Here is a 26,828-nt window from a genome sequence, read left to right as displayed (position 1 = left end):
TTGTGGTTAATAGTCTTTACAGCCAAACTTCAATTTATTGCATTAGTGTTCTATTATTTCAATTTAGCATCAGAATTAATTCCATTTAATATTACATCTCTAAGAACAACTATCAGATGAGAGAGAAATGTCTTCAAGGAAGATGAAGAATATAGACCAAAATATCACCACGACTATATTTCAGTAAAATTTATGCAGAAACAGGTACAATAGATATTGTTTGAAAATAGTTCAGGAAGATGTGTAACAGCAACAAAAGCTGATTGATATTAAGTCAAATTATGTTATTTAATTTTGCAGCAACTAGATACCTGGATACTTGCAGCTTATTTTCCTTAAAAAAGGTTCACTTGCGCGGGTTGATATGCTTTGTGGGCAAGTTTTACAAACTACAATCTTCTATACCAAATGCGGCACATTCTGCCATTAACAGAATTCCTTACATAAAAAGACTAAAACAGTTGTATAACTATCTGGAGGGCTACATAAATTCTTGATATTGTGATGTGTAGAAAATACGAAAATAGATGGCATACTTTAGGTTTAAATGATTTATCAAGCCATATTTGTCTCACAGTAGGATTAAATAAAGCATACGTACAGCTTCTTAAAATTGCCCTTTTCAATAAAACCGCATTTAAATGTGTTGAACGCAAGTACACTTAAAGCATATATATTTAAATAGTGTTAAGAGGGAATACTGGTAGTTAAAGAACTGATGTTTATCACCATGGAAGCAGCATTCCACAGTGAAGTTAGCACTTGGCATCAAAGTGTCTCATGGGTCTCGAGTTCCCAGCTACTGTAACAACTGCATCTAGAGATGAGCAGCCAACCTGACATACAGCAGGGTAACACTATCTACAGAAATACCTGGTGGGGGAAAAAATTACCACATCCTTTTGAGTTCTCAAAGTTCTCATATTCACCAAAACAATAAGCCAAGCCCTGCTCCCCCACCTAAAATGTAAAGTAACTACTTAAAATAAATAAATAAATAAAGACAAATCTCACTTGTAAATTGCATCAGTAAAAGTCCTTTGAGGCCCCCACAGCTTTCTTGGTTATCCTGGGAAGATAGATTCTCCCACAGGCAGCACACAGTAACCTACTGCTTCTGGTTTAGAAATCCTAATATCTTAATTTTAAACACACACACTTAAAATTACCAATTTAGATCAATGGGAGTCTACACTCTAAGGAACACTTACTAGAAAGCAAAAGATGTATAAAAATTAACACTATGGATGCTAATGCTGGTATATAACTTCCCTTCAATAAAATGGTACAGAAGACAGACAGATCAGAGATATGAAAAAAGATAAACTGTCTTCAGTCACAGCTCAAAAGTCTTAGACTTCGTTGGGCAGCGGCCTGCAAGGAATCAGGCAAAGACTTCAATGAAAGGAAAACAACTGCACAACTCCATTGAAAAATAGTGGTATTTAGCAAAGGAAACAGAACCCGCTCCACATCTGTTGCTTGGGAAATTGCTGTCTGCCCCTCAGATTTTTTTCCAGGCAGGTATCCATGAAGCCAGACTTCAGGAAATAAGCATTAGTCAGTTGGACAAGATCAGAATTAGCAAGATACCAACATGTTCATAAGAAGAAACATGACACATTATTGCAGACAACATACGTAAAAATGCATTAGCTCTTGTAAAAGCTGTTTAATATGCAAAGCAACTTTACTTTTACCATAATGTGTTAAGCTAAGAGATCTAGAGTAAGTTCTCCCATCAACAGCTTAAATTGCTGCCTCTAGCTGCCCCATTATATCTTTGTCTGAAAAGTGTTCTCTCTGCTATGAAAAAAAAAAAAAAAAAGCCAAAAAACATTACCAGCAAACTTTGCAATATAATAAGTCAGTGGAATGGTAATTAATTTTTCTATAAAGCGAGAATACCTCATCAGCCAGGTGACCTGCTGTCACCTGACCTGGACTATGTTTGCCACAAACAAAACCGTGTGTTAACTACAGATATAAACAATAAGCTATAAAACAATAAAAACGTAAGTTCTACCTTTAGCTTGACAACTCAATCTCTGGCGATTATATTAGTTCAATAACTATGCTTTAGAAAAGACTCTCCGAAAAGCTGTATCAAAGAAAAAAACACACTCTGTTACTAGTAATGCCATCTAGCCTACCAAAAAGAACACAGCGACTGGAGAGAGAGGCTCAACAAACTGAAAGACAAAAAAGTACTTAATTTTTTAAACAGAAGGCAGACAATTGATTTAATAACTTTCCAAGAAAGAGTGAGAACATCATAATTTTTCCAGCAGTCTGGAAACACTGCACAAAATCTCCTTTATCCCCCCATCAAAAGGGAAAATCTTCCCTAAAACTCTAGAATAAGTCAAAACACTTTTTCAATTAGAGGTGAATAGCCATGACAGAAGTCCAAAAATGAAGGTTATGAAAGAATTATACTAAAACCCCTTTGTAGAAACTGAGTTAGTAATTTGTAAAGCTATATACCTTTCTTTAGTGTTACACGCAACCTACAGTCTGAAAACAAAAATATGGGAAGTTGAGCACAATTCAAGCGCAGTATCAACTCTGAGAAGCTTCTCTGATTGCGCAAACTCCTGTCAGAGCTCTAGCTACATTTCTGCAATAAACATTCCATCACAAGCAATCACACGTCAAACAGATATTTGAAATATGCAACTAAACAAGAACTTAACAGTGCTTAAGAATTTGTGCATCATTATACAGTTTCATAATGCAAACCCTAGCAAAGCCCATGTATTGATTAAAAGAAAAACTTCACTTTCAATAAAACAGAAGTATACATAAAATCAATGTTTTTTCTATATTTAGTCTTTTTGACATTATTAATATATCCACTATATCCACAAGAATTATTTTAAAGTAATGCGTTTTTTTTAAAATGTAATAAAAATTCTATGAGAATTATTTTAAATATAGACAAATTACTTGAACTGTCAGGTACTAAGACACTTTAGAATTGACAAGATTTTGTTACTAACAGGAACAAAACAGCAAGTGTTTCAGGGATCTGAACTGCTAATACAGAACAAAGCACTTCTGCTAACAAAATGTTTCCAGATTCCAATACATTACATTTATAAATTGACCTAAAACAACATGCTTTTTTACCCACTACCTTTAAGCAATCAAAAAACAGGTGTGAGAGACATGCTCTCTTTTTCAAAGTCTACTTGAAGAAAAAAATAGTACCATGTACAGACAATGCCATTAGTAGCACATTTTTTAACTTATACTGGGTGCTTACGTGTATTTTCAAGCCACTGTTAGTGACCAATTTCAGGTCAAGAAATACTTCAACATCATTTAAAACAGTCTCTTCTAAGCAGGCTTTTTACCCTATCTGACATGATAGTCAGTCATGACTAAAATCTTGAATGCTTTGGACTGCACGTAAAAAAAAGAGAGGTAACTACAAAATCAAAAACCTACAAGAAAACATGGTTCCATATTCAAGTACTGAAATGAGAGAACAGAACCAAAACTGTCCATAGAAACTTAGGGTGGCTTTTTCCAGTCGCAAATTTCTCACATGATAATCAACAAGGATTTTATCATACATAAGACTGCAACAATACAAGTCAGTTTACCTGGGATTTTCAAATACAGTACTTTAAGACTAGAAGAAGAAAGGAAGTATTATGAATTCATTAGTAGGATCCAACACTTTTAATTTCTAAAAGGCCCAGAGATGATGTGATTTAGTAGGTTTGCAAGTTCATTTAGGGCCATGCAAATAAGTTTTTCTATGTTCCTTTCAAGCCTTGAGACTCAAGCTTGAGGAAAACTAAAGCCATTAACTTCATATACCAAAAAACAAAGTATGTCCCAGCGTTTCCAATACAGTTACTCAAACACGAGACACAGACAGCAGAACTTCGTAAAACAGTGATATTCTACTTTTAGAACACTGGGTATTTTCATCAACCCTGGTACTGTAGGATGAAAAATACTAAAATGCTAAGAAATAGCTGAAAAATATCTCTTCCACCACATCTTCCAGCTATGTTGATATGAACGAGTAAGTCAGCTTTTCCCTAATACTGTTCTCCCCGCATAACACTTACAGAGCTTGGGAAAAACACTCCCCCCATCCGAAGAGGATGCAGTAGATTGATATATATGTCCTCCAAAGGCACGATTTTTTTTCGATTTAGAAGAGGGGAGAAAACAAATCTTAGCCCAAGAGAAAAGAGAGCCAGGGCTGTCTGGACCATTGCCACTGCCATGGAATCTTGTCAAAGTCTCTCCTGCCTGTCCTTACAAGGGAGCAAGGCTGAGCTTGGGCTGATTAACTTAATCTCCACAGGAGACGAGGGCAAGCAATATGTTTGTCACACCGTAAAAAACTGTCATTAAACAAATAAGAGCACACTAACATTACATTTTCTGTTCCTTCATCCCACAGACCATTTTGAGTAGCTGTCACTTAGTTTCTCATAAAACAGAGAGCAAAACTGATGAAAATATGTTTCCTAAAAACTAAAACAAAAGATAATAAAGTCTATGTTTGACTTGCATCCAACTTCTATATGGTGGTTTTTTTCCACAGTATTTGTTTTATGAAAACATTTTTCCAGCATCCAATTTAAAAAAAAAAAAAAGCACTACTTTCTTGGAAATCTACATGAACTAAGGGACACACGGCAATACCTGGGGGGTGTGTGTGTGTGTATATATATATATATATAAAAAAGAGGGTGTGTGTGTATGTGTGTGTGTGTGTATATATATATATATGTATAAAAACAGTGGCTCAAAAACCATGTCCAGTCAGATCAGGTAGTATCTCCTTCTACCCACCCATATAAACTCTATGTTTGTAGAACACCTAGTAAAGCAGGTTCCCAATTTCTAAATACTACAAAATATCAACAAGTGATATTCCAGAACATATGTAAAAGCAGTAGTATCGTCTCAAGAATTCAGAGTTAAACTTCTGTCAGACCTCCTGCACTTTACTTTCCAGAAGTCCCTGCTGGACCACAGAGCTAATTTCTGAAGAACTGCATAAATACATGCATGTAAACAGTCATCATGGAAAGAGATTCTTGTTACCAACCATGGTCATTTCATAACTCAACATACTTACCCAGCCTCAGAGACTTAAGAGGAAATTAGGAAAACAGTTACGTCTTTCGTGGTATTCAAACAAAACACACTCTCATTGAAGTAAATTCTATTATAGAAGTTAACTAGACTCTGAATTACAGATAAGCAATTCAATTTAGAAAAGGAAAAAAACCAACCACTTGGCAATAGGAAAGGTGTAACAGCAGAACGTGTGTGTGTGTATACATTCTGTATACATACATTTACACATGCCAAACAGCCAACCCTTAAAAATAATAATAAAAAAAACGACCCATCACTTTCATTTTGATTCACATTTTAGAAATTGTTTGCTTGGCAGGAGAAATAAGAAGGACTAAACACTACAACAGAGACACACACTCTTTTACACTTGAAAAATTACAAGTAGTTCACAACACAAAGCTTTACTCTTAAGACAAAGTCTTCAGACAAAACAAGCAATGCAGCATTTCATCTAATAGTATCATGTAAAACACACTCAAAAATCCCCTTACTTACTTCAGTGAAGATATCACATTGTATGACTTAGAGCAAATAAAAAAGAACTGAATTTCTTCTCTTTTTTGAATCACTGTAGATCAACTTTAAGAACACATCACATTCAAATATTTAGCAATTTCTTTCTTGCTCCTTCCAATTTGGATTTAAGGGACAAGCATCTAAACTGATCCTTTCTTAATAATTTTGTCCCTTTCTCTACCTGTCATAGAATTGCCTAGGTTGGAAGGGACTTCTCAGATCATCTAGTCCAACCATCGACCTAACTCTGACAAAAGCCATCACTGAACGATATGCGCTGCACTCTAAGCGCTATGTCTACCCGAGTTTTAAAAACCTCCAGGGATGGTGTCTCAACCTCTTCCCTGGGCAGCCTGTTCCAATGCTTAATAACCCTTTCAGTGTAAAAATTTTTCCTAATATCCAGTCTAAACCTCCCCTGGTGCAACTTGAGGCCTTTTCCCCTTGTTCTACATGACAAATCTCAACTCTTATATAATATTACCTCATTGAAAAACCTCTTAATCCATTTATTCTCTGTAAGATAAAATGACACTTAGTCCAGTATAAAAGATTTATTTAAAAGCCAATTTTTATAAATGAGAATGCAGGTTGAAAGATTACTGTATCACTTACAATATCATTCTTTTTTGTACATATTGCTGTAAGGAAACAAGAACACAGCAAAAGATTAACTTTGAGTCAAACCAAACCCCTCTATGCATAGACAGGTTTTTCCTTCTGAAAACCAATATGAAAGTTCATGGCTGTCCAGAAGACAAGAGCAAGAAAATTCAGAAAAAGAGCTGAGTGGAATAGTTCTAAATTCTCACGTGCTGTTTATACATAAAAGTTACTCTTAACAACCAAAGATCCGAAAATCCTACAACCTGACTCCCTCTGGTTCCAAACACTGTTCCACATCATATCAAAAACATATTTTGATTTTTAATTACCGAAGTGACAAAGCCATCAATAAGTATGGCAGAGCCAGCAGTAAGATCTTAAGAGTGGCAAAGCAAATAATAAGATATTACAGCTTACATTCCTTATCCTATCCTCAGAATAAATTTGCTCCTTTTGGTAAAAAGGGAAAGGCATGCCTTTAAACTTTAAGTATCTTAAAAGGTAAGTGTGGCTTACATCTTCAGTTCTGTCAGGAGTCGACTACCAACACACTGTATTCTGAACTAGTACAGACACAAAGAGAAAGCTGATGGTAAAAGCATGACTAAAAGATACCCTGAATTAACCTCTTTTCCTTGCCACACCACAGTAACAGTGCTTGAATTTGCCCATTTGGCAGAGCAGATGTTGCAGCAGCTACTTTCTTCAAAAGTGAATGGAGGATGCCAACAGCCTTACATAACTGCAACCAAGAAATGACCAAAAGCACTAGCTGGGATTTGTTCTTTGCACTGATTTTTTTTGATGCATTTTTATTTCACCTAATACATCTCCTGCTATTAATCATGATAGTCCTCCCCTCACCCCAAAAAACCCAAAACATAAAAGGAAGGTAAATTTTAAAAGGCATATATGTAAGTACTACAGCTACTGCATGTAGCGTAAGGGCAGTAGCTGTATTAGACACTGATTTACAAAATGGAGACAAGATGCTGTGGCCTCACTCTTGATGGACGCTGACCTGGGGATTGTTGCTATAGATCACCCTAACACCTGTCTGATTATAGAAGTGAAATTCTAAAAAGAATCTCCGTCACTTCTAAGTTTTATTAGAGAATAATAATATGGTGAGAAAAAAATACACTTGAAATTAGAGCATGGTCTGGGTGTTTTGTTTTTTTTTTATTCTTACAGGTCCATCAGAAAGATACCAGATTCTACCACTTACTTCAGTTACCTTTTGAAAGTATATTGATATGCGTACTTGAAGTCATGATTTTATGCCCAAATAAACTGCGTATCTTCATGCACTAAATCTTAAATTTTGCTTGGCTACAGTTGACTGTGTACAGTAACAATCTTTCATAATCCCAATTATCTGTATTACTGCCATACTCATGAAAAAGAATTACATCCCATTTACCGAAAACTTTATCCTATGCTAATTCTTAATTTGAGAGTTATATACTAATTGAGCAACTTCTCACCTGGAGCCATTATGAGACAAAAGCGACTGAGTGTGTAAGAGCTCCTACTAGCTCCCGATCATTTTGCAAGTTTCTCTTAGCTTAGCAGAGACCTTTCCCCAACTTAAATGGATAATTTGAACTTGCTGGTTTAAAACTTGGGAATATTTTTTTCCTTCCTTCCAGATAGAGTTCATTTTCACTTGAAAGGTATGAAATGTCACAAAGAGAAAAAAATAACTCTATAGGAGCTGCTTTTCCTATTTTTTTTCCTTTTTAAATTCAGATACCATTGCAATTTACAGTTGCCATTTAGGATGAAAAATATTTAAAAAAATACCTAACAGCAGTTTATCTTTTTGTCCATTTAGAAATCAGATTTGTTGTGTATGCATTCTGTGGTTGAATTTCCTCCATCTCTTCACACCACTAGATTTAAAGATTTTTTCCTTTTTCTTTTTTTATTATTCTAACTGGATCTGGTGTTACAAGACGAATAACACGAACATTGGGCTGCTCAGCATAGATATCATATCCTGTATAGTGTCGCCTCAGAAAATCGGACCTTGACAGCTACAGCTGAGAAAGCAATTTGTACATGTAGTATATGTAATTACTTAACTAGCACTGCTGCAAACAGTGTTGCACTGATTCAAGGACTTCACTGATGCTTTGAAACAAGAACTAGGAAAAGACAAGAGGAAAACCAATCAGTGAAACACTTGTACAGGTATTTTCTCAAAAGCTTGAGAATCACAGAACCATAGAAATGCCCAGATTGGAAGGGACCTCAAAAGGTCATCTGGTCTAACCTTTCATGGGAAAGGGAGCCTAGATGAGATCATCTGGCACCCTGTCCGGTTGCATCTTGAAAATTTGCAATGATGGGGACTCTACCACGTCCCTGGGGAGGTTGTTACAGATTGTTCTCACTGTAAAAAATTCTTTTCTTATATAGATAGGAAACCTCTCCCAGTGCAGCTTGTACTCATTGCCCCTTGTCTTCTCCATGTGACTCCTTGTGAAAAGATAGCCTCTATCCTCTTTGTAGCTGCCCTTTAAGTATTGGAATACTGTGATGAGATCCCCTCAAGCTTTCTCCTCTCCTGGGAGACTCCTTCAGTCTTCCCTTAAGAGGCAGGTTCTCCAGTCCTTTGATGACCTTTGCAACCCTCCTTTAGACTCACTCCAGCCTGCCTGCGTCTTTCTTGAATTGTGGGAACCAGAACTAGACACAGCACTCCAGGTGCGGCCTGACCAGCACTGAGTAGAATGATTGCATCTCCATTTCTGCTAGTAATGTCCCTGGGGATGCAGCCCAGAATCCAGTTTGCCTTTGTTGCTGCAGCAGTGTTCTGCTGACTCATGTTTAGCTTGTTGTCCACCAGGACCCCCAGGTCAACAGGGCTGCTACCCAGCCACACAGACCAGGGCCTGTACTGGGCTCTCTGGTTATGGCATCCCAGGTGCAAGACTTTGTGCTTGTCTTTGTTCAACCTCATACTGTTCTTACTTGCCCACTGTTCCAGCCTGTACAGGTCTCTCTGTAAGATGGCTCTCCCTTCTAATGCGTCCACCTCACCACCCAGGTTAGCGTAAGCAGCAAACTTCGTGAGGGTGCTTTCAATCCCATCATCTTCTTTATGAAGATGTTGAAAAGCATGAGGCCCAGTATCCATCCCTGGAAGACCCCACTTGTGACAGGCTGCCAACCAAGAGATCTTTTGAGATATTTTTAAAATAGTATATTTGATGTCTCACCAAAATTAACTCTAATTCAACTACATATTAGCAAACTTTATGCAGAGAATTCCTTGTGCCATTTCGGTGTCATCACACAGGATATAGAAATATTCTCATCATAGTTCCCTTTAACAAAATCTAGAGTAGGAAACTGTAATTTCACAGTACTGAAAAGAAAAACTCTGATCAATGAAGTATTCTAAGCTTATCAATGAAGCTTAGAATACTTCAACTGAATTTGCAGGGTTTTTCATTTTAAAGGAAAATGCCTGTCAGGACACTGTATTTTTCATCATATATGTGATGGTACATAAAGTACCATCAATGTACTAAACACAAATGTTTTCTTTCTAGCCAACCCATTCATTCAATGATGATCTCAAGTGATTAATGAAGCTTTTCACAGAAAAGCTTTCCTGGAAACTTGCAAAGCACGTCTTCAGAAATAAATAGTTGCATGTGAATTCTTTAAGGTAGAAAAACACTACCTACTCAATATGTACAGCTAACAAGACGGAGAATTATTTCAGAGAACTAGTGGACTTTACTTATTATAACTCTTAAACTACTTAGGTCAATGGGAACATTTCAGTGATATTTCCCCCTTTCCTTAACATTGCATCTTCATTGGTATGTTATAAACAGACTCACACCTTCCAATTTAAGTTTAAAAAGTCTTCTTGTGGAGGATTTTTTGGTCATCAATATTTGTCATGTGCGCTTGAAGCTTGATGTCTGTTTTTCAAATACACCATGGTACTACCAGTGAAATCTCCGTACCTCTTACAAAGAGTACAAACAGTAGCTTGCCTCCACATCATCAAACCCACAAATCGGCAGGGGAGGGCGGGGAAGTACTTCCTTATTTTAGATACAGGAAACAGAAATTCAAAACAGTCTCATAAAAAGCCTGAAGAAATCAGGAAACCCTGACTGAAGTCACCACAGGCCAAACAAACAATTCCAATGCCAAAATCATCTTTAATTATAATCTTTCTAATTTCTCTGCCTGTTTTCCAAACCTCATATTTGGGTTTTATGGACAGGCAAGACTTCCTTCTATACAAAGAGCATTTTTTTGGTTCTTGTACCCTACCACCACCCCGTAAGTGAAATCTGCTTTGTGTTCTGGGTTAGGAATATTCAAGAGTATGAAACGACATCACAGGCTGATACTGCACTGATGGTCCCTACTTGTTGGTATTTCATTTACTAAGTAGTAGGAGAAAAGAGGATATCATGGCATACCAACTTTGATTTCAACTTCTCTGTCTTTGATTGGTACTCAAGATTTGAGTTGGTATTCAAAAGATTTGACTGGTACTCAAACATGAAAAAGTACTTAAATGGAATGACTGAATTTCCACAATCTCAAAGGCAAATGGGTGAATAGTTATTTTTTAAAACTGTTAAGAATTACGTAACTTATGGTAGGCATACATCCACTGCACAAGTTTAAGGATTAACTCAAGAGCCTGTGAATAGACAGGATTGGCATTACTGACAATTATTTCTTTTATCATCTGCCCAATTAGTTGATCATCCTCTTTGTATCAGAACTTGATTACTTCTTTACTTTTTCTGCAGTAAAAGTGAAACAGAAATTAGCTGATCTGAACAGTGAAGAACATGAGATCTTGATAACAGGTCCCTCTTCTGTGTTAAAAAATTAAGTGATTCTTGTGTTTTGCAAAGCTGAGGACACAGGTATCTTGTCCAATTTAAGCATGAGCTCTTTTGGTTAACACTGCTTCCACTTTCTTCCAGATGAAGAAAGCAGGCTTAACTAATAAACCAGCTCATTTCTGTACCTCTAGGATGGATAAACTGCACTTCATTATATCTGAAAACCATTTGTTTATCCCAATGCAATTACAAGGCAGGCAAGATCTACAGAAGATTGTCTAATCTTAAGTATGAGCTTTAGCTCAAAGTTGCAAGTTACTTGTCAAAAAAAAGAAGGTTGTGCTTTCTTCCACTGTTAGAAAGGTTGATTCCAACTCCTCTAAGAAAATAAATATATTTCATGTAAACATCAGATTACTTCTGAAAGTAATTCTTCAAAAACTCATAGCCATATTTCATTTTTTTCACTTTTGCTAACCCATCCCTTCACAAGACAAATTTTTCAAATTAAATGTAAAGACTGATAACTCCTCTTGCAGAAGAAAGCTTACTAGCTCATCAACTTGTTTATGAAATACACCTTTGTTGGGTACTATTATTTGCTCCTACAAAATGTGAGTAATGCAACCCCACTGGAAGGTAAGTTTGCTGATGTTGAAACATACAAGATAGACAGAAAGTGAAAGATGTCCTGCTTTGGTACAGTTAGTCAACCTTGCCCAAGACTGCTTGATTTGAAGGAAAATCTTCATCTGCCTATTCTGGTTGAATCTTAAATTAAGTTTCTACTCCCAGGGCATCAGAAGAAGCTTCTCAACCTGCAAATACATGGTTTTAATCAATACTATCTTTTATTCCTGACCACGTCTATGAGTTTGTCAAACTGCAATGAAAAAGGGTATATAAAAAAAATTCCTTTTTTCTTTCCCCTAGAATTCCTGGTTCTCAGACCCTTCTTTTCCATGAACTTATAAAGAACTGTGATAGAAGCTATTCTTTGTATGAAGGTGAAGTTGATCTGACTCCCTTCTTTGCCAGAAGCTCAAAGAGGAGGTTGTCATGACCAAACGAAAAGAGGTAAGGTGAAGAACAATGCAGCCATCCTGACTCTTCCCTGATGCTAGCCAGAATCAATTGTACAGAAGGCAGAAAGTTACATATGAGTCATTTACTGTTGCAGTCCCAGAACCGAAGTAGCTGCAGCAGCACCAGCATCATAACACTCCAATTTTTCCTCTAAATGGCGTCTTTGATTACATCTCAAATCCAAAGTACTGATGAAAATATTGTTATGTATACACTACATTAAGAAGGACAAAAGTTTTGTTATGAGAGCCTGAAGGCATTTTAGGACAGAAAAGAAACAATAGGAGAAAACTTCAAAGACTCCTTTGACCTTACATTCATCAAGAATTAAGAGCCCTTTAGTCCTTTCCTTACTCCAATCCAATCTGCCAAGTGGAATCAATGAACAGCTCTGAGTGTGCAAGTTACTTGATACAAGACATTCTTTGTGTTACAACTCTATTCTTTAGATAAATAACCCAGAGTTCTCTGGAATATGGTCTTCCCTACAAGAGTCTTCACAGCTTATGTCAGAACCACAATGTGACTAGTTCTGAAGATTTCTCCAACCATCTGATTTTACAAGCCAAAAGCATCTCTAAACACTTTAAGGTCATGCTACACACAGAAACTGTATGCACAAGACAGTTTGTGGGGTATGGGAAAGGCTGAAAATAGCCACAAGCTTGTTAGTAAAAGACAGAAGACAAAAACTCTTCCAGGAAGCTTACTAATCTATTCTCTACAGAGAGCCTAGCTTCTTAATGACATCTCCAATTCCAGTGTACTGGAAAAAAAAAATTAAACCCACAACCAAAAAAACAACCCAACAAAATACACAATCACATCAATAGTTCAGCTTTCACTCTTTAGGCCCTTAATGGGCATTTTGTTATTTCTGTCACCATCTTTACTCTGCTTGTGTTGGCAACAATAGCCCCTGTTTCAAAAGCCATGACAATCATCGTCAGTACTAGCAGAGCAAAAACTTAAAGTCCTAATAAGTCTACCATTTGGCTGGCACCATTTTTGGCCTTGTATTCCTACAAAAGAGAATATATAGCGTGTAATAGCAGGTTTGAATGGTCCCAAGACCCCAACAAAGTATATCATTGGTCTGTTTGCAATTGTTTAATTGCCAATGAACTTCATAGTAACTGGAGTTTAAGGAGAACAGCAGCTCACAGAAGATACATTAGAGCAATAAACAAACTGCTAGGTAGATTGGAGTGGCAGAAGAACCTTTCCTCTTCGCAAAGGGAGAGTAAAGTCTCTCAGTTTAATACTGACAGGATTTTTTGCGTGCCTACAATCAAAACTACTTTCTAAGAAGAGATTAGTGTAACAATACATTGGTATAATAAGATTTCATAACAAAGGCAGCCTCATGAGGAAACTCTTATGATTCCAACTCTAACACTGACAGCAGTGCATAATATCAAGACAAAGTTGCGAGGCACCAGTATTACCTCTATTTTCAACTACAGCTTCTTATCCTGCCTGGTATTATTCTGCGGAACATGGCATCTGTGAAAAGGCATGGGGCAAGTATAACCAGCACAAACCCCCTGTCCTATCTTCAGTCTCGCTCCTCCCTGAAGGATCTTCCCCATCCACTTTACTCTATGATCTCCTGGCTGGAGAGTTTCCTCCCCTCCTAAGCACCTTAACACAGACTCACTCCACACTTGTACTCAAAGGTGCTCCTAAGAACTCAATGGTGGAATTAACATGCTGGACTCTGTCATCTATACTCCAGGAAGAACAAGACCAGGCTGGATGGAGCTTTGAGCAACCCGGAGGTGAGAGGTGACCCTGCCCATGGCAGGGAGGGGGAGAGAGGTGGAACAAGGTGATCTTTAAGGTCCCTTCCAACCTAAGCCATTCTATGATTCCAAGACAGTGCTTGCTGTACTGACACCTTGCACTTCAGCTTCTACCACAAGCAGTCTCACCTCCTGCTTCACCTAACTTCGAAGGACAGGTTCCTGCCCCAAAAGTCTTTCACATTCCCATGCCAATAAGAAAGTCCTACCCAGGGTCCCTCACTGCCTGTTGGAAGAATGATGTACTCACACAGATATAAGAAAAAGGTTCAGAATCCTGAAAAACTGAAGTGGCACTCCTGGCTTAGTAAAGTGGACATCAGAGCAGTGTTTCCTCCAGCAAAATAAATATACACCTAATCTGTTTCAACTGCAGTCACAAATTAAGTTTAATGAGCTTACCAATTCACAGCAACTGTTCCCTCACGTACAAACCCTTATGCTTAAAATCTCCAAATCCACAATTGCCTCCATGCAGAGTTCTTCTGGGCTTCCGTAGCAGATGCCTTTCAGAAAAAGATTTGGGCTACAAAGAGGTTTACTGACCAAGTTAAGACCAAAATACTTGGAGAACTCTGCAAATAAATTCAAAATGAGTTTAGTTTTGGTGTACATGTACTGCTGAGAAGTGGAAAATTACAGGTTACCCGGAGAGGCCATGGAGTTTAGTGCCTTCAAGATACTCAAAAGCCATCCTAGTCAACCTGCTCTAGGTGGCCCTGCCAGAGCAAGAGGGTTAGACAAGATGACCTGAAGAGGTCCCTTCCAGTCACAATCATTCTGTGATTCTGTGAAAATACTACTTTCACTGTGCACATGGTATTAAATATTGTGACTTCCAAATCATCTTCTAAAGTAATTGACCTAGAGAGAAGAAACGACTTTTTGAGTTTTCTTTAGAAGCTTTTGATCAAAATATGGACATAAAATAAAGAATCTGCTTTTGCCTTAAAATCTCCATTTCCTTGGAATAGTAAGTGTAGCATCACCTATCAGTGGCAGTAGGAGGTGAACGCCCTGACCATTCCTCCTTCATGTTTTCCCATTTGAAATAACCATTCCAGCTATAATACAAGTCCTACTAACCATCTTCTGAAAAACATAACTTCCCCAACCACAAAGAAGGGAAAAATTTCCTAGCGGAAATCTCCAGATGTCAAGAGAAGCTTCTGGCCTCTTCTTCTTTGGAAAGTACATTCCAGATGACATACTTAATTTTATGTAGTCAGGGCTTTTTTTTTCCAGTCATTATTTATTTGCTAAAAAAGAAGCCCCAGCCTCCATAGAAACAGTATTTTCACAGCAGTCAGTGACTACACTGGAAAGCAGACATCTTGTATTAATGCTTTTTTTGTGTAGATATCTAACATCAATAGCCTTTATCAGGAAGTATCAGTTTTTCTCTGAATATATTCATACCTTATAATTTAATACATCTGAGTACAATGCAGCACTATCTGAATACTGTGCAGCTTGAAGAAAAAAAAGATAGACTAATTAATATTTGCATAAATATTAGAATTTGGGGATTTGTTAGCTATATTTTTTTAAGTTAATATTATGACTCATGAAGATTTGTAGGAAAAAACAAGTTCTACCACAATTCCACTTGTGTTTCCAGATCGATTACAAGTTCTGTAGCCTAGACACACACAAGCTAGCAACTCATTTAGGTTGTGTCAGCCTACAGTCCAAAATAAAGCCTTAGTTTGTGTAGTGTTTTCTACAGAGATTTCCGAGCATGAGGTCTTTGCATCATCTGAGACCACGCAACTGAAAAGAAAAAAAAACAAAACCCACCCAACCAAAAAAACTCTCACACTTTTCTCAATTCTGTAAGAGAAATAGAAAAATGAATGTATATAAGAAATTTAAGATGGAAAGCTGAAAAAATACAAGGGATTATGGCTGACAGATACAAGCGCTTTAGGAAAGACAGGCACGGTAGGAGGGGAGGAGGTGTTGCCCTCTACATCAGTGACCAGCTAGAATCGATGGAGCTCCACATGGGGAAGCACAAGGAGCTCATTGAGAGTGCACGGGTTAAGATTAAAGGGAAGACAGAGGAAAGTGATGTTACAGTAGGGGTCTGCTACAGGCCACCTGACCAGCAGAGCCAAGCAGATGAGGCCCTCCATAGGCAGACAGAAGTGGCTTTGCATTCACAGGCCCTGGTCCTCATGGGGGATTTCAACCACCCTGACATCTGCTGGAGGGACAACACAGCAAGGCATAATCCAAGATGCTCCTGGAATGCATAGATGACAACTTCCTCCTCCAAATGGTAGAGGAACCAACAAGAAAAGGTGCTATGCTGGATCTCGTTCTCACCAACAGGGAAGGGCTGGTGACCAACGTGAGGCTCCGGGATAACCTTGGCTACAGTGACCACGAAGAGATAGAGTTTAAGATCCTCGGGGCAACTAGAAGGATGTATTCCAAGCTTACGACCCTGGACTTTAGGCATGCAGACTTTGATCGCTTCAGGGAGCTGCTGGCCAAAGTGCCGTGGGACAAAGCCCTAGAGGGAAGGGGGGCCCAGGACAGATGGACAGTATTCAAGGATCACCTTCTCCGTGTCCAGGAGCAAACTATACTGACAAAGAGGAAGGCAGGAAAGAATGCTAGGAGACCTGCCTGGATGAACAGGGAGCTCCTGGACACACTGTCACACAAAAAGAATCTTTACAAGGAGTGGAAGAAAGGACAGCTAGAATGGGAGGCATACAAGGAAGCTGTCCGAGAAGCAAGAGACCTGGTGAGAAAAGCTAAAGCTCAGTTAGAATTAAATCTAGCCAAGGAGATCAAGGGAAACGGCAAAAATTTCTACAGGTATATTAATGGTAAGAAGATGACTAGAGAGGGTGTGGGCCCCCTCAGAAAGGAAACAGGGGAGCTGCTGAAAAGAGATATGGAGAAGGCCAAGGTTCTCGACGATTTCTTTTCCTCAGTCTTCACTGGCAAGGGCTCCAGCCACACTCCTGGAGTAACAGAAGACAATGGCAGGGGTTGGAAAGAACTGCCCATCGTAAGTGAAGATCAGGTTCATGACCATCTGACAAATCTGAAAGTGAACAAGTCCATGGGACCCGATGGGATACACCCACAGGTACTGAAGGAACTGGCGGATGAGGTTGCTAAACCGCTCTCTATTATATTCCAAAAGTCATGGCAGTCTGGTGAAGTCCCCACTGACTGGAAAACAGGAAACATAATCCCCATTTTTAAAAAGGGAAAGAAGGATGAACCAGGGAACCACAGGCCTGTCAGTCTCACCTCCTTGCCTAGTAAGATTACGGACCAGATCCTCCTGGAGGCACTGCTGAGGCAGAAGAATAACGAAGAGGTGACTGGGTACAATCAACACGGCTTCACCAAGGGCAAATTGGGCCTGCCAAACGTGGTGGCCTTCTATGAGAAGGTCACATCATCAATAGACAAGGGGAGAGCAACTGACGTCATTTACCTGGACCTGAGCAAAGCCTTTGACACTGTCCCACATGACATCCTGGTCTCCAAGCTGATAAAATATGGCTTTGATGGACAGACAATTCAGCGGATAAAGAACTGGCTTGACAGCCACACCCAAAGAGTGGCTGTCAATGGGTCCATGTCCAAGTGGAGGCCAATGACAAGTGGAGTCCCTCAAGGACCAGTACTGGGACCGGTCTTGTTTAACATCTTCATCAGTGACATGGACAGTGGCATAGAGTGCACCCTCAGCAAATTTGCCAATGACACCAAGCTGTGTGGGGCGGCTGACATGCTGGAGGGAAGGGATGCCATCCAGAGGGACCTTGACAGGCTGGAGAGGTGGGCCCAAGCCAACCTCATGAAGTTCAACAAGACCAAGTGCAGGGTCCTCCATCTGGGTCAGGGCAATCCCAAGCACTGATATAGGCTGGGCAGTGACTGGCTTGAGAGCAGCCCTGAAGAAAAGGACTTGGGGATGCTGGTAGACGAGAGGCTCAACATGAGCTGTCAGTGTGCACTAGCAGTCCAGAAAGCCAATCGTATCCTGGGCTGCATCAAGAAAAGTGCGTCCAGCAGGTCGAGGGAGGTGATTCTCCCCCTCTACTCCACTCTCGTGAGACCCCACCCGGGGTACTGCGTCCAATTCTGGAGCCCCGACTACAAGAAAGATATGGACGTGCTGGAATGCATCAAGAGAAGGGCCAGGAGGATGATCAGAGGGCTGGAGCACCTCTCCTGTGAAGACAGACTGAGAGAGTTGGGATTGTTCAGTCTGGAGAAAAGAAGGCTCCGAGGAGACCTTATAGTGGCCTACCAGTATCTTAAGGGGGCCTACAAGAAAGCTGGTGAGGGACTTTTTAGGATGTCGGGTAATGGTAGGACTAGACGGAATGGACTAAAACTAGAGATGGGACGATTCAGACTGGAGGTCAGGAAGAAGTTCTTCACCATGAGGGTGGTGAGACACTGGAACAGGTTGCCCGGAGAGGTGGTGGAAGCCCCATCCCCAGAAGACTTTAAGGCCAGGCTGGATGGGGCTCTGAGCAACCTGATCTAGTGGGAGGTGTCCCTGCCCATGGCAGGGGGGTTGGAACTAGATGATCTTTAAGGTCCCTTCCAACCCTAACAATTCTGTGATTCTATAAAGAAATCAGCAGTTGGATTTAAATTAGGACCTATTAATAAAGAGATCTTACATGCTGTCCCCATGACAGTTTGCATTGTATAAATATTGACAGGGAGTGGCAATCTTTCAGTTAGTTAAAGCCAATCCTTTACAAGATTCTGAGTATCAGAATAGACTTTGACCTGTGCTCCAGTTAGAAGCTGGTACGGAGCCTGTGCCGGTTCTTCTCTAGCAACATGGGTAACTAACCAGACCAAGTAACTGCTGCTTGTCCAGACAGTCGCTAGAGTGCTCTAACTAAACGTGCACCATAGCGTGTTATACTCTGCTGATGTTGTTTTGGATATCCATCAATATTGAAAAGCACAAGAAGAAAGCTGACTTGAGATTACACTAGAGGAGATCCAATTGTCTCAGCAAAGCAAAACACTACAGGACAAGAGCTTCAAAACCCTTTTCTTCTTCACAAAGATCAAGTTTCAGCTCTTGTTCAACTGTCATTGATTCAGGTGTTTATTTCGGCAGAGTACAGAGAAAGCTAAAAGATGGTATTATTTGCATTTGTCTTAAATGAGCTATAACTGGGTGTTGTCTGCATAGTGCTTACAGTTTTACCAATATTGTCTAGTCACTCCTGTGGCTTTATTGCTGCTTGAATGACTGAACAAATTAAGGCAAGGACAGAAACCATTCACTAATTTTGTTCTCAAAGAAGGAAGTTCAGTTTTTCAGTATCTCCATTTGGAACTGCAATTTCTTGATGACAAAGGAGTTTCAATAAATAGCACCAAGCAACATCCACAAAATTAGAAGTTTTTAATTACATGTTTTGGGACCTCTCAAATTCAGGATAAACATCCTGTATCAAGACAAACATCTCAGTATTCCTTGGTAAGAGACCTAAAAAAGCTTTTTATTTTTATGTAGTACTAAAGTATGTCCTAGGGAATTCTGCTAACAGCAACTGTGAGGCTACCAATATCATCTGCTCACAGTGCTTCTAAATATTTATTAAGTACTCAATGAGTGGCTCCTGAAGCTATCATTGTCCTCAAAGATTTACAGGCCAACAGGTTGATTTTCACTTTGTCTAACAAACAAATTCCAGGTGTTTCCCTCTTCCTTCCCACCACCCCCAAAAAACAAAAACACTCCACAGTTGCCAGGGAAAAGGATATTGTTTACAAATATTTTTACTTGATAAGAGCATTTATAATCTACTAGAGGGTTTTGGGTTCTTTTATCCCTTTTGTTGAAACGTGTCTTAACATCAATTTTCTAGTATCACTCTTGATTAAAACTTTTCACAGGAAAAAATAATTACGTTCCTACAGTCTCTAGTTTTATGAGCAGGAGAATTGGCTAAGATAACTGTTATTCCTGTATAAAATCTAGCATACACTGTGAATCAAACAATAACATTTTGACAGCCTTATCATCTCTACTGTTAACTCTCTAGAGGCATACATAATATTAAAAAAGTCTTCTAAGAGGTACAACCTGAAATAAGAAGCCGCCAAGTTACTGCATTTCCAAAGCCAACTTACAGTTCCATTTTACCTTTGATTAACATACCAGGTTACATACTTTATCATTAATTTCACATCAACCTATATATTTCATAATTCTTAGGGATAAGCACGCAATATTGACCTGCAATTATAATCAGTTTTGCATATAAAGCTTGGATATGGTAACTTGAAGAGACAACTATATTTCTAAGTCAGGGAGAAGTCTTATTTTAGATAGAATCTTACAGAATCATTTGGGTTGGAAGGGCCCTTTGAAGATCATCTAGTTCCAACTCCCACAGCCATGGGCAAGGACATCTTTCACTAGATAGGTTGCTCAAAGCCCTGTCCAATCTGGCCTTGAATACTTCCAGTAATGAGGCACCCACAATCTCTCTAAGCAACTTCTTTCAGTGCCTTATCATCCTAATAGTAAAAAAAAAATTCCTTCTTATGTCCAATCTAAATCAGCCCTCTTCCACTTTAAAACCGTTGACCCTTGTCTTATCACTACAGGCCCTGGTAAAAAGCCTCTTCTCTGTCAGAAAAGAGAAATATTCAGGTATTTTCCTCAGAACATCCCCAAGTCCTTCTCTGCAGAGCTGCAGTCAATCCATTCAACACCCAGTTGTGATACTTGTGATTGCCCCAACCCAAGTGCAGGACCTTGCGTTTGAATCTAAAGAATGGCAGAAACACGTCCAAGGAGATTTAGTCAATCGAGACATTTCCCCTTATTTTGAACTACCTCCAGACAACTTACAGCATTCTGAAGTTAACACTCCGCAAATGTTCAAACTCTGCTTTTTCTGTGCATGAACTTCATTAGCAAACAAATAAGCTTCTCAGATACCAAGTTCCTCCGTCATTTTATCACTCAGATTTTAAGAGCACAGTTAACGTGGTTTCAGTGATGGTGATTTTCAACAGTTATTTTGATATATAAGAACTTCTGAAGTAAAGGTACTTTGAGTTAGAGTCTTTACTTTTTTATTTTTTAACCAAATCCCTGACCATAAGGTCTTCAGAAGTGTTTTCTAACAAGTTAAGCAGATGGAAAAAAATGTCTAGCAACAATAGAGATTTAGAACACCAAATCCCAAAGATGATGTGATCTTCTCAACTCTTCCTATAAAAGACAGATGAACATGAATTCATCCGGCTAAATACGAAATAGATAATAGACATAGGAAAAACAGGTCAATCAAGCTCTGTACTTGTGTAATTTTGGTGCAACAAAAATGGAAACCCCTTGAGACTAGATAAACCAAGTTTGTCATACACAGTGTTTACTGTTGTCAGTTAATTTGAAGTCAAACTGTTGAACAAGTGAAACATTTGACATCTTTGAAGATTAAGACCATCAAAAGTCTCAAGTTTTAAAAATCAACTACTCAAGTAATTGACTAAGTACTTTAATTACTGAGTTACTCAAGTGTCTACATAAAACATGAAAAGACTCTTTGTGAGTTATTATCAGAGCAGAGAGCACCAAAAAGCCTTTTCATGAAAATGTACTAGTTATTTTTGAATAACAAGCACAGGCAGCTTCAGGTCAAGACGTCCCTCATCCATTCACCTGTTACACCCCTCCATCGCCACCCTCCAAAAACTGGACACCCATAAACACTGGGGATTTAGTAAGGAACATAGATAATTAAGAAATCTTTCTATTCCAAAACTGCTGTAAAAGTATGCTCATTGAATACTACTTTCCACTGCTTAATATCATTAATGAGACACTAAGTTCAAGTTAATAGCTAGTTACATACATGGCCTTTGGCTCTACTTATCACACCTATGGTATTCACCAGTATCTGATCATTGCATATCCTAGAGCGTGACTACTTATCTAATGCAGCCTTCACAGTCTTATTAGATCTTTTTAGGATGTAGCATTCCTAATACCTGATATTTTTAGAAAAAAGCAGTGCGCTATGCCTGGCACATGCTTTACACAGAACTTAGGCTTTGGCCTCCTCACGGCTCATCAAAAAAGACAGCCTATCTATGATTTCCCAGCCTAGTACTAAGTCAAGTGCATGGAAGCCCCAAAGAAACCAACAAGTTTAGTTACAGACAGTTGAAACAGTCCATTTTCTTACTGTTTTTATTAGAGTTGCATAAGAGAAAACAGGAAAAATAAACACATCTCTCTCCTGCCCCTCAGCTTTCTGAATCTCCTTCCTGCAGCATGTAAATTGAAGTTATATAGTCCTCAGTGTTTCTTTTCCACCTGCTATGGTGTCAGCACTCTTCTCCCAGAACTTCCTGAAATGGTAACACACCTTCCTTTGTATCAGCCTCCCCCCTTCCCATCTTCTTTCCTTACTGTTCTCATACTACTTCATATATAAATTTAGAATCTTTCTAGCATACAGAACCTAGCTTATGATGTTTACAAAACCCAAAATGGTTACAAAACTGACTGAAAGGTTACTCCATGCGTGCCTCTTAGTCTACAGTGGCTACAGACTGATGGGAAAGAAGAGTAAGAACAGGAACAAAATTAAGTAAAGCTAAGGAGGATAAAACCATCCTAAACAAAGCCAAGGGCACTGCTGCAACTTTTCTTCACACAGCAAAAAAACTGTGTTTCTTGAATCTAAAGGAACTCCAGTATTTTTAAGCCTACGTGTATAGGATATCAGATGCTGAATTTAAAGTGGCTGTGCATCAGTTACTCATATATCACCACTCCGACACACAAAGTTAGCTAACACCTTTGCTCAGGAAAAGTGAAAGCAATTATAAATTATATCAATTCACAACTTTAACCAGAGGGGAAAAGGTTTTTAGATTTAAAAGGCTTTATTTATTTTTCTGTATGTAGACTGATCATAAAAACGTTTTTATTTTCTTTTTAAGTGTACCAGGCCTAGAGCCTGACAAGTCTTCCTCTTTAACCAGGGTCTGCGGGGAGGGGCATTCATCTTAGAAGATATTTTTAAGTGCGGATCAACTACACCTAAGCATTTCTTCCTTAAAAACATATCCACGTAGATTACAATGGATTTGATACATAAATAGTACCCAAAACGATGCTTGTAGTGTGAATCATCACATGAAGAACTAAATATTTAAACTCTTTAGAAAGTGTTAGGATACATACATTCTATACAAAAGAACCCAAGAACCAACTCAGGATGAGAGAGACGAAACAAAGTAAAAGTCCAGCCAGTAGAGAGACTGATATAGTGACCAAACACATAGGAAGTCAACCTACCAGCCCACTTCTTCAGAAGCAGCACTTTCTTTTTAACTGGTATTTGTTTACAAGAACAGTTTACAAGGCTAGCTTAAAAACAAAAAGAAAAACAAAACAAAAAACAACCAAAAAACATAATTCTGATTACTATACCATAAGAAGCTGCCTTTAAAAGAATAAGCAAAGGTGTGCCCAAAAATCTCAGAAGATTTGTAAGAAACTGTCACTTTGCATCCAGATCTTAAGAATGTCCTTAAACGCATGTTCTGAAACTTTACACCAGCATGACAGGAAGCATCCCAACAAGTTCATTCCTAAACTGACTACAGCTTAGCTCCAAATCACAACTCGCCCCTGAAACAGGACAAATCCTTAAACTGACTAAAAGGTGAAGTAATACAGTTAAAGAACTGCATGTTCGATACCTGCAACCTCCTTACTATCACTGTAGGAAGATCCCCATAGTACGGCCAGCATTAAAGTACATACTAGCAAATTGAGTCACGGTTAACGTAAAACTCTGGACACTTAGTTGAATCTATACTCTTGACATATATCAACAGAAGTTGCGTGTAAAAATGTCAGGTCTGACAGTAGTCTTATCAAAATTAACACAGTATATCCTAAGCATCAGAGCTCTTCTCATCAGACGTGGTTCTAAGATGACAGATTTGTAAACTGGATCAAAAGAAAAAAGTTAACTGGAAGATGCAGTGCTATTTTCCCTTGTGGCAGCAATATCCACAAGGCTCTGTCAACACTTCAGAAGCTCACAAATCAGTAATAAGCTAAACAGACTACACAGTATCATGAACTTGTAGAGATTCTTTCATTAGAGTCTTTCCACCTCTCCACCACCTTACTCTCAAGCAAGCTTTCTGCTAAGAGCCATGCAGCAGAAGATGAAGAATGACTATCTCCACCCCCACACCTCCCTTCCCCCCCGAAACCCAAATGTCAGAGCTCGTATTAGGAACAAATTCAATTTACTTGTTCTCCTCTCTGACAACAGAAAAGCCAGGAAAAAAAATGCACTAAAGAACTTTTATCCCTTGCCACAAAGAAAAGGAATTCTCTATTTCAGCGTAGAAGCACAAATTACAATTTGCTATTATTTATGGGCATCTCTAGGCATATCAAAGTACCCAGCTACATCCCAAACAAATTGGCTGGATTTGGCACACGCTTTGTTGAGGTACTTTCTATAATCAAAACTAAAATATCACCCACTTTTGTCAAGCAGCTACCAAATGATGTTGGTTTTATGTCAGGAAGTGTTACGGTTTGCTTTCTTACGATGCAATTATAGCACTGACAGCACTGGTTCATACCACTGAACCATCAGGTATGATCAAGCAGGGAAACAATACGCAAGCAGCCCTCTATCCCAGGCCTAGCACACCGATTGGTTTAAAATGCATTTAAACCCCTGCCATGACTACTTCCCCACCTGTAAGGGCATATTAATTTACACGTCATTAGTTCGCATCTGCAAATGTCTACACTAAACAGGCTGAAGTCAGTGGTGCGGTGCTTAACCACAACATAAGAGGACCTCACTTTTTAAAAAAAAAAAAAAAAGTTGTTGAAGAGGGAAATGGTATATCAAAGCTATTTACAGTCTCCTGCTCACACACAGGACTGGCACTCAGGAATTACTCCTTTGTACAAAGTGTCCAACGCCCCTTATGACAGCCGGTGAAGAAAAGAAAGGTGCATGAAGCGAGAGAGATGACAAGTCTGAGGCAGGACGGGGCGGGCGCCTCCTTGGCACGAGAGACGTTCTCTCTGCACAGAGACATTCACGCACCCTCAGCTCAACGCCGAGTAAACACAACATTACTGCGGAGTTTAAGGAGGGTGGTGACTCAGCCGGGAGTCAGAGATTCGGTCCCACAGGGTAAGAAATTCGGGGAGACAGGGCCGGGGGCCCATGGGCGCTCCCTACTCACCAGCAAACAGTCCACGTTCACTTCGGATTTGGGGTCCTTTAAAGTCACGTCGATTTTTTCAAACCGAGACTCAAAACTTTCTCCCGTCGACATGTTTCCGGAGCTAAAAAGTTTCCCTTATTCCAGAGCAAAATAAGGTTTTAAAAAAAAAAATAATGAAAACGTTAAAAACAGGAACAGGCGAGCACAAAAGAGAAACCACACAGCCTTCACCAGGCTGAGGAGCGCTTCCTGCAAAATCCCTTCAATCACAGAAGTCTCTTCTGAGGCAAGTCCCCCACGCTGCCCCGCCAAGGGGAGAGAAAAACCGAAGGAGAGTCCACGGCGGGGGGGGGACGAGGCTGCTTCTCCCCCCTCCTCCAGGCACGCACGCACTTTCCTGGGCTGCTCACAACTCCGCGGCAGCAGGTTTCCTCTCCCTCCCTCCTCTACTCGGGCCCCAGCGTCTCAGCAACCTCATTTTCCCAGCCGGGGAAGCCGCCCTGGGAGCCAGCGTAGCGGTTCCTCCTCCTCCTCGCCCTGCAGGAGCTGCAGCCCGTCGGTCAGTGCCAGGTTCCGAAGGGCAGCTTTCTTTCCGGAAAACCAGAAGAAAAAGTAACAACGGAAAATAAAAAAAATTAAAAAAAAAAAGAAAAAAAAAAAGCCTGCGGGGACACCAACAAGGCAAAAATGAGAGAAAGGGGGGAAAAAAAAACCGTAGGAAAATCCTCTCGGCGGCCTGTCTCAGCGCTGTGGGATTGGTCCTTCCATGGGCACGGAGCGAGGGAGCCCGGGGCGGGCCGGGGGGAGAGGCTGCCCCTCTCCTCGGCTGTGCCCTGCCTGGGGCGGGCGGGGAGCGCAGGGCTGCCAGCTGCGCGCACAGGCCGCCCCGGCCCCCGCTGCGAGCTGCCCCCCGCGGGCAGGGGAGGAGGCACTTCAACGGCGGGGCGACGGCAACAGCATCTTTCTTCCTCTCCTCCTCTTCCTCGCTGGGCGGCCACCGGCGGCTCCTCGCTGCCTCCCGCCGCTGCCAACGCCGGCTCCGCGCTCCCCTCACCACACACACATACACACCCCGCTCCTCCGCCTCACGTAGGGGGACGGCAGCCCGGACCAACTTCAGGACCGAACCCGAGGTTGCGGCGTGAGAAGGAGGAGGGAAGGAAGGCGGCTTAAGGGGAGGGGAGAGCCTCAGGTCCGGCCGCGGCGACTGTGAAGAAACCTGCGAAAGACACCAACATGTCCGCCTTCCTGTTTGAACAGCCGGGGTGGGGGGGAGGCGGTTGGGAGGGTAGGCGCAGGGCGCATGCGCGGAGGGAACGGGAACGGCTCTGCCACGGGCGGGGGGGGAAGTAGGCAAGGAGGAATGCGCGCGCGCCGCCGCCGCCGTTGCTCTCTCGCCCGCCGCTCAACGGTCGGAGGGGGCGCGCGCGTGTCGCGTGCCCGCGGGCCCCGGGCAGGAAAGAGCGGGAGGAGCGGCGGCGGCAGGACGGCGGGCGGTGGCTCCCGTTGCGGCGGGGGAGGGGCGCGGGTTTGACAGCCCCGCGGCGGCGGCAGCAGCGCTGGGGAGGGAAGGCGGAGGCGTGCGCGGAGCGACGGGCGGCGGGGAAAG

The 26,828-nt window shown here is 40.5% G+C and overlaps 1 protein-coding gene across 3 annotated transcripts in view; it reads right to left on the bottom strand.

Moving 5' to 3' along the window:
- ROCK1 (Rho associated coiled-coil containing protein kinase 1) overlaps window positions 1-26,502 on the bottom strand; it is a 92,689-nt gene extending 66,187 nt beyond the window's left edge. For all 3 annotated transcript variants that reach the window (XM_054189724.1, XM_054189726.1, XM_054189725.1), the window contains exon 1: window positions 25,238-26,502. In XM_054189724.1, coding sequence (XP_054045699.1) covers window positions 25,238-25,330 — 93 coding nt within the window. In that variant the 5' untranslated portion in view covers window positions 25,331-26,502. The remainder of the gene's footprint in view (window positions 1-25,237) is intronic.
- Between the last annotated feature and the right edge of the window lie 326 nt (window positions 26,503-26,828).

The sequence above is a fragment of the Rissa tridactyla genome, chromosome 2 (assembly GCF_028500815.1).
Source record: "Rissa tridactyla isolate bRisTri1 chromosome 2, bRisTri1.patW.cur.20221130, whole genome shotgun sequence".
Classification (NCBI taxonomy): Eukaryota; Metazoa; Chordata; class Aves; order Charadriiformes; family Laridae; genus Rissa; species Rissa tridactyla.
Note: the sequence above shows the minus strand (reverse complement) of the source record. Positions and strands in the feature narration are given on the sequence as shown.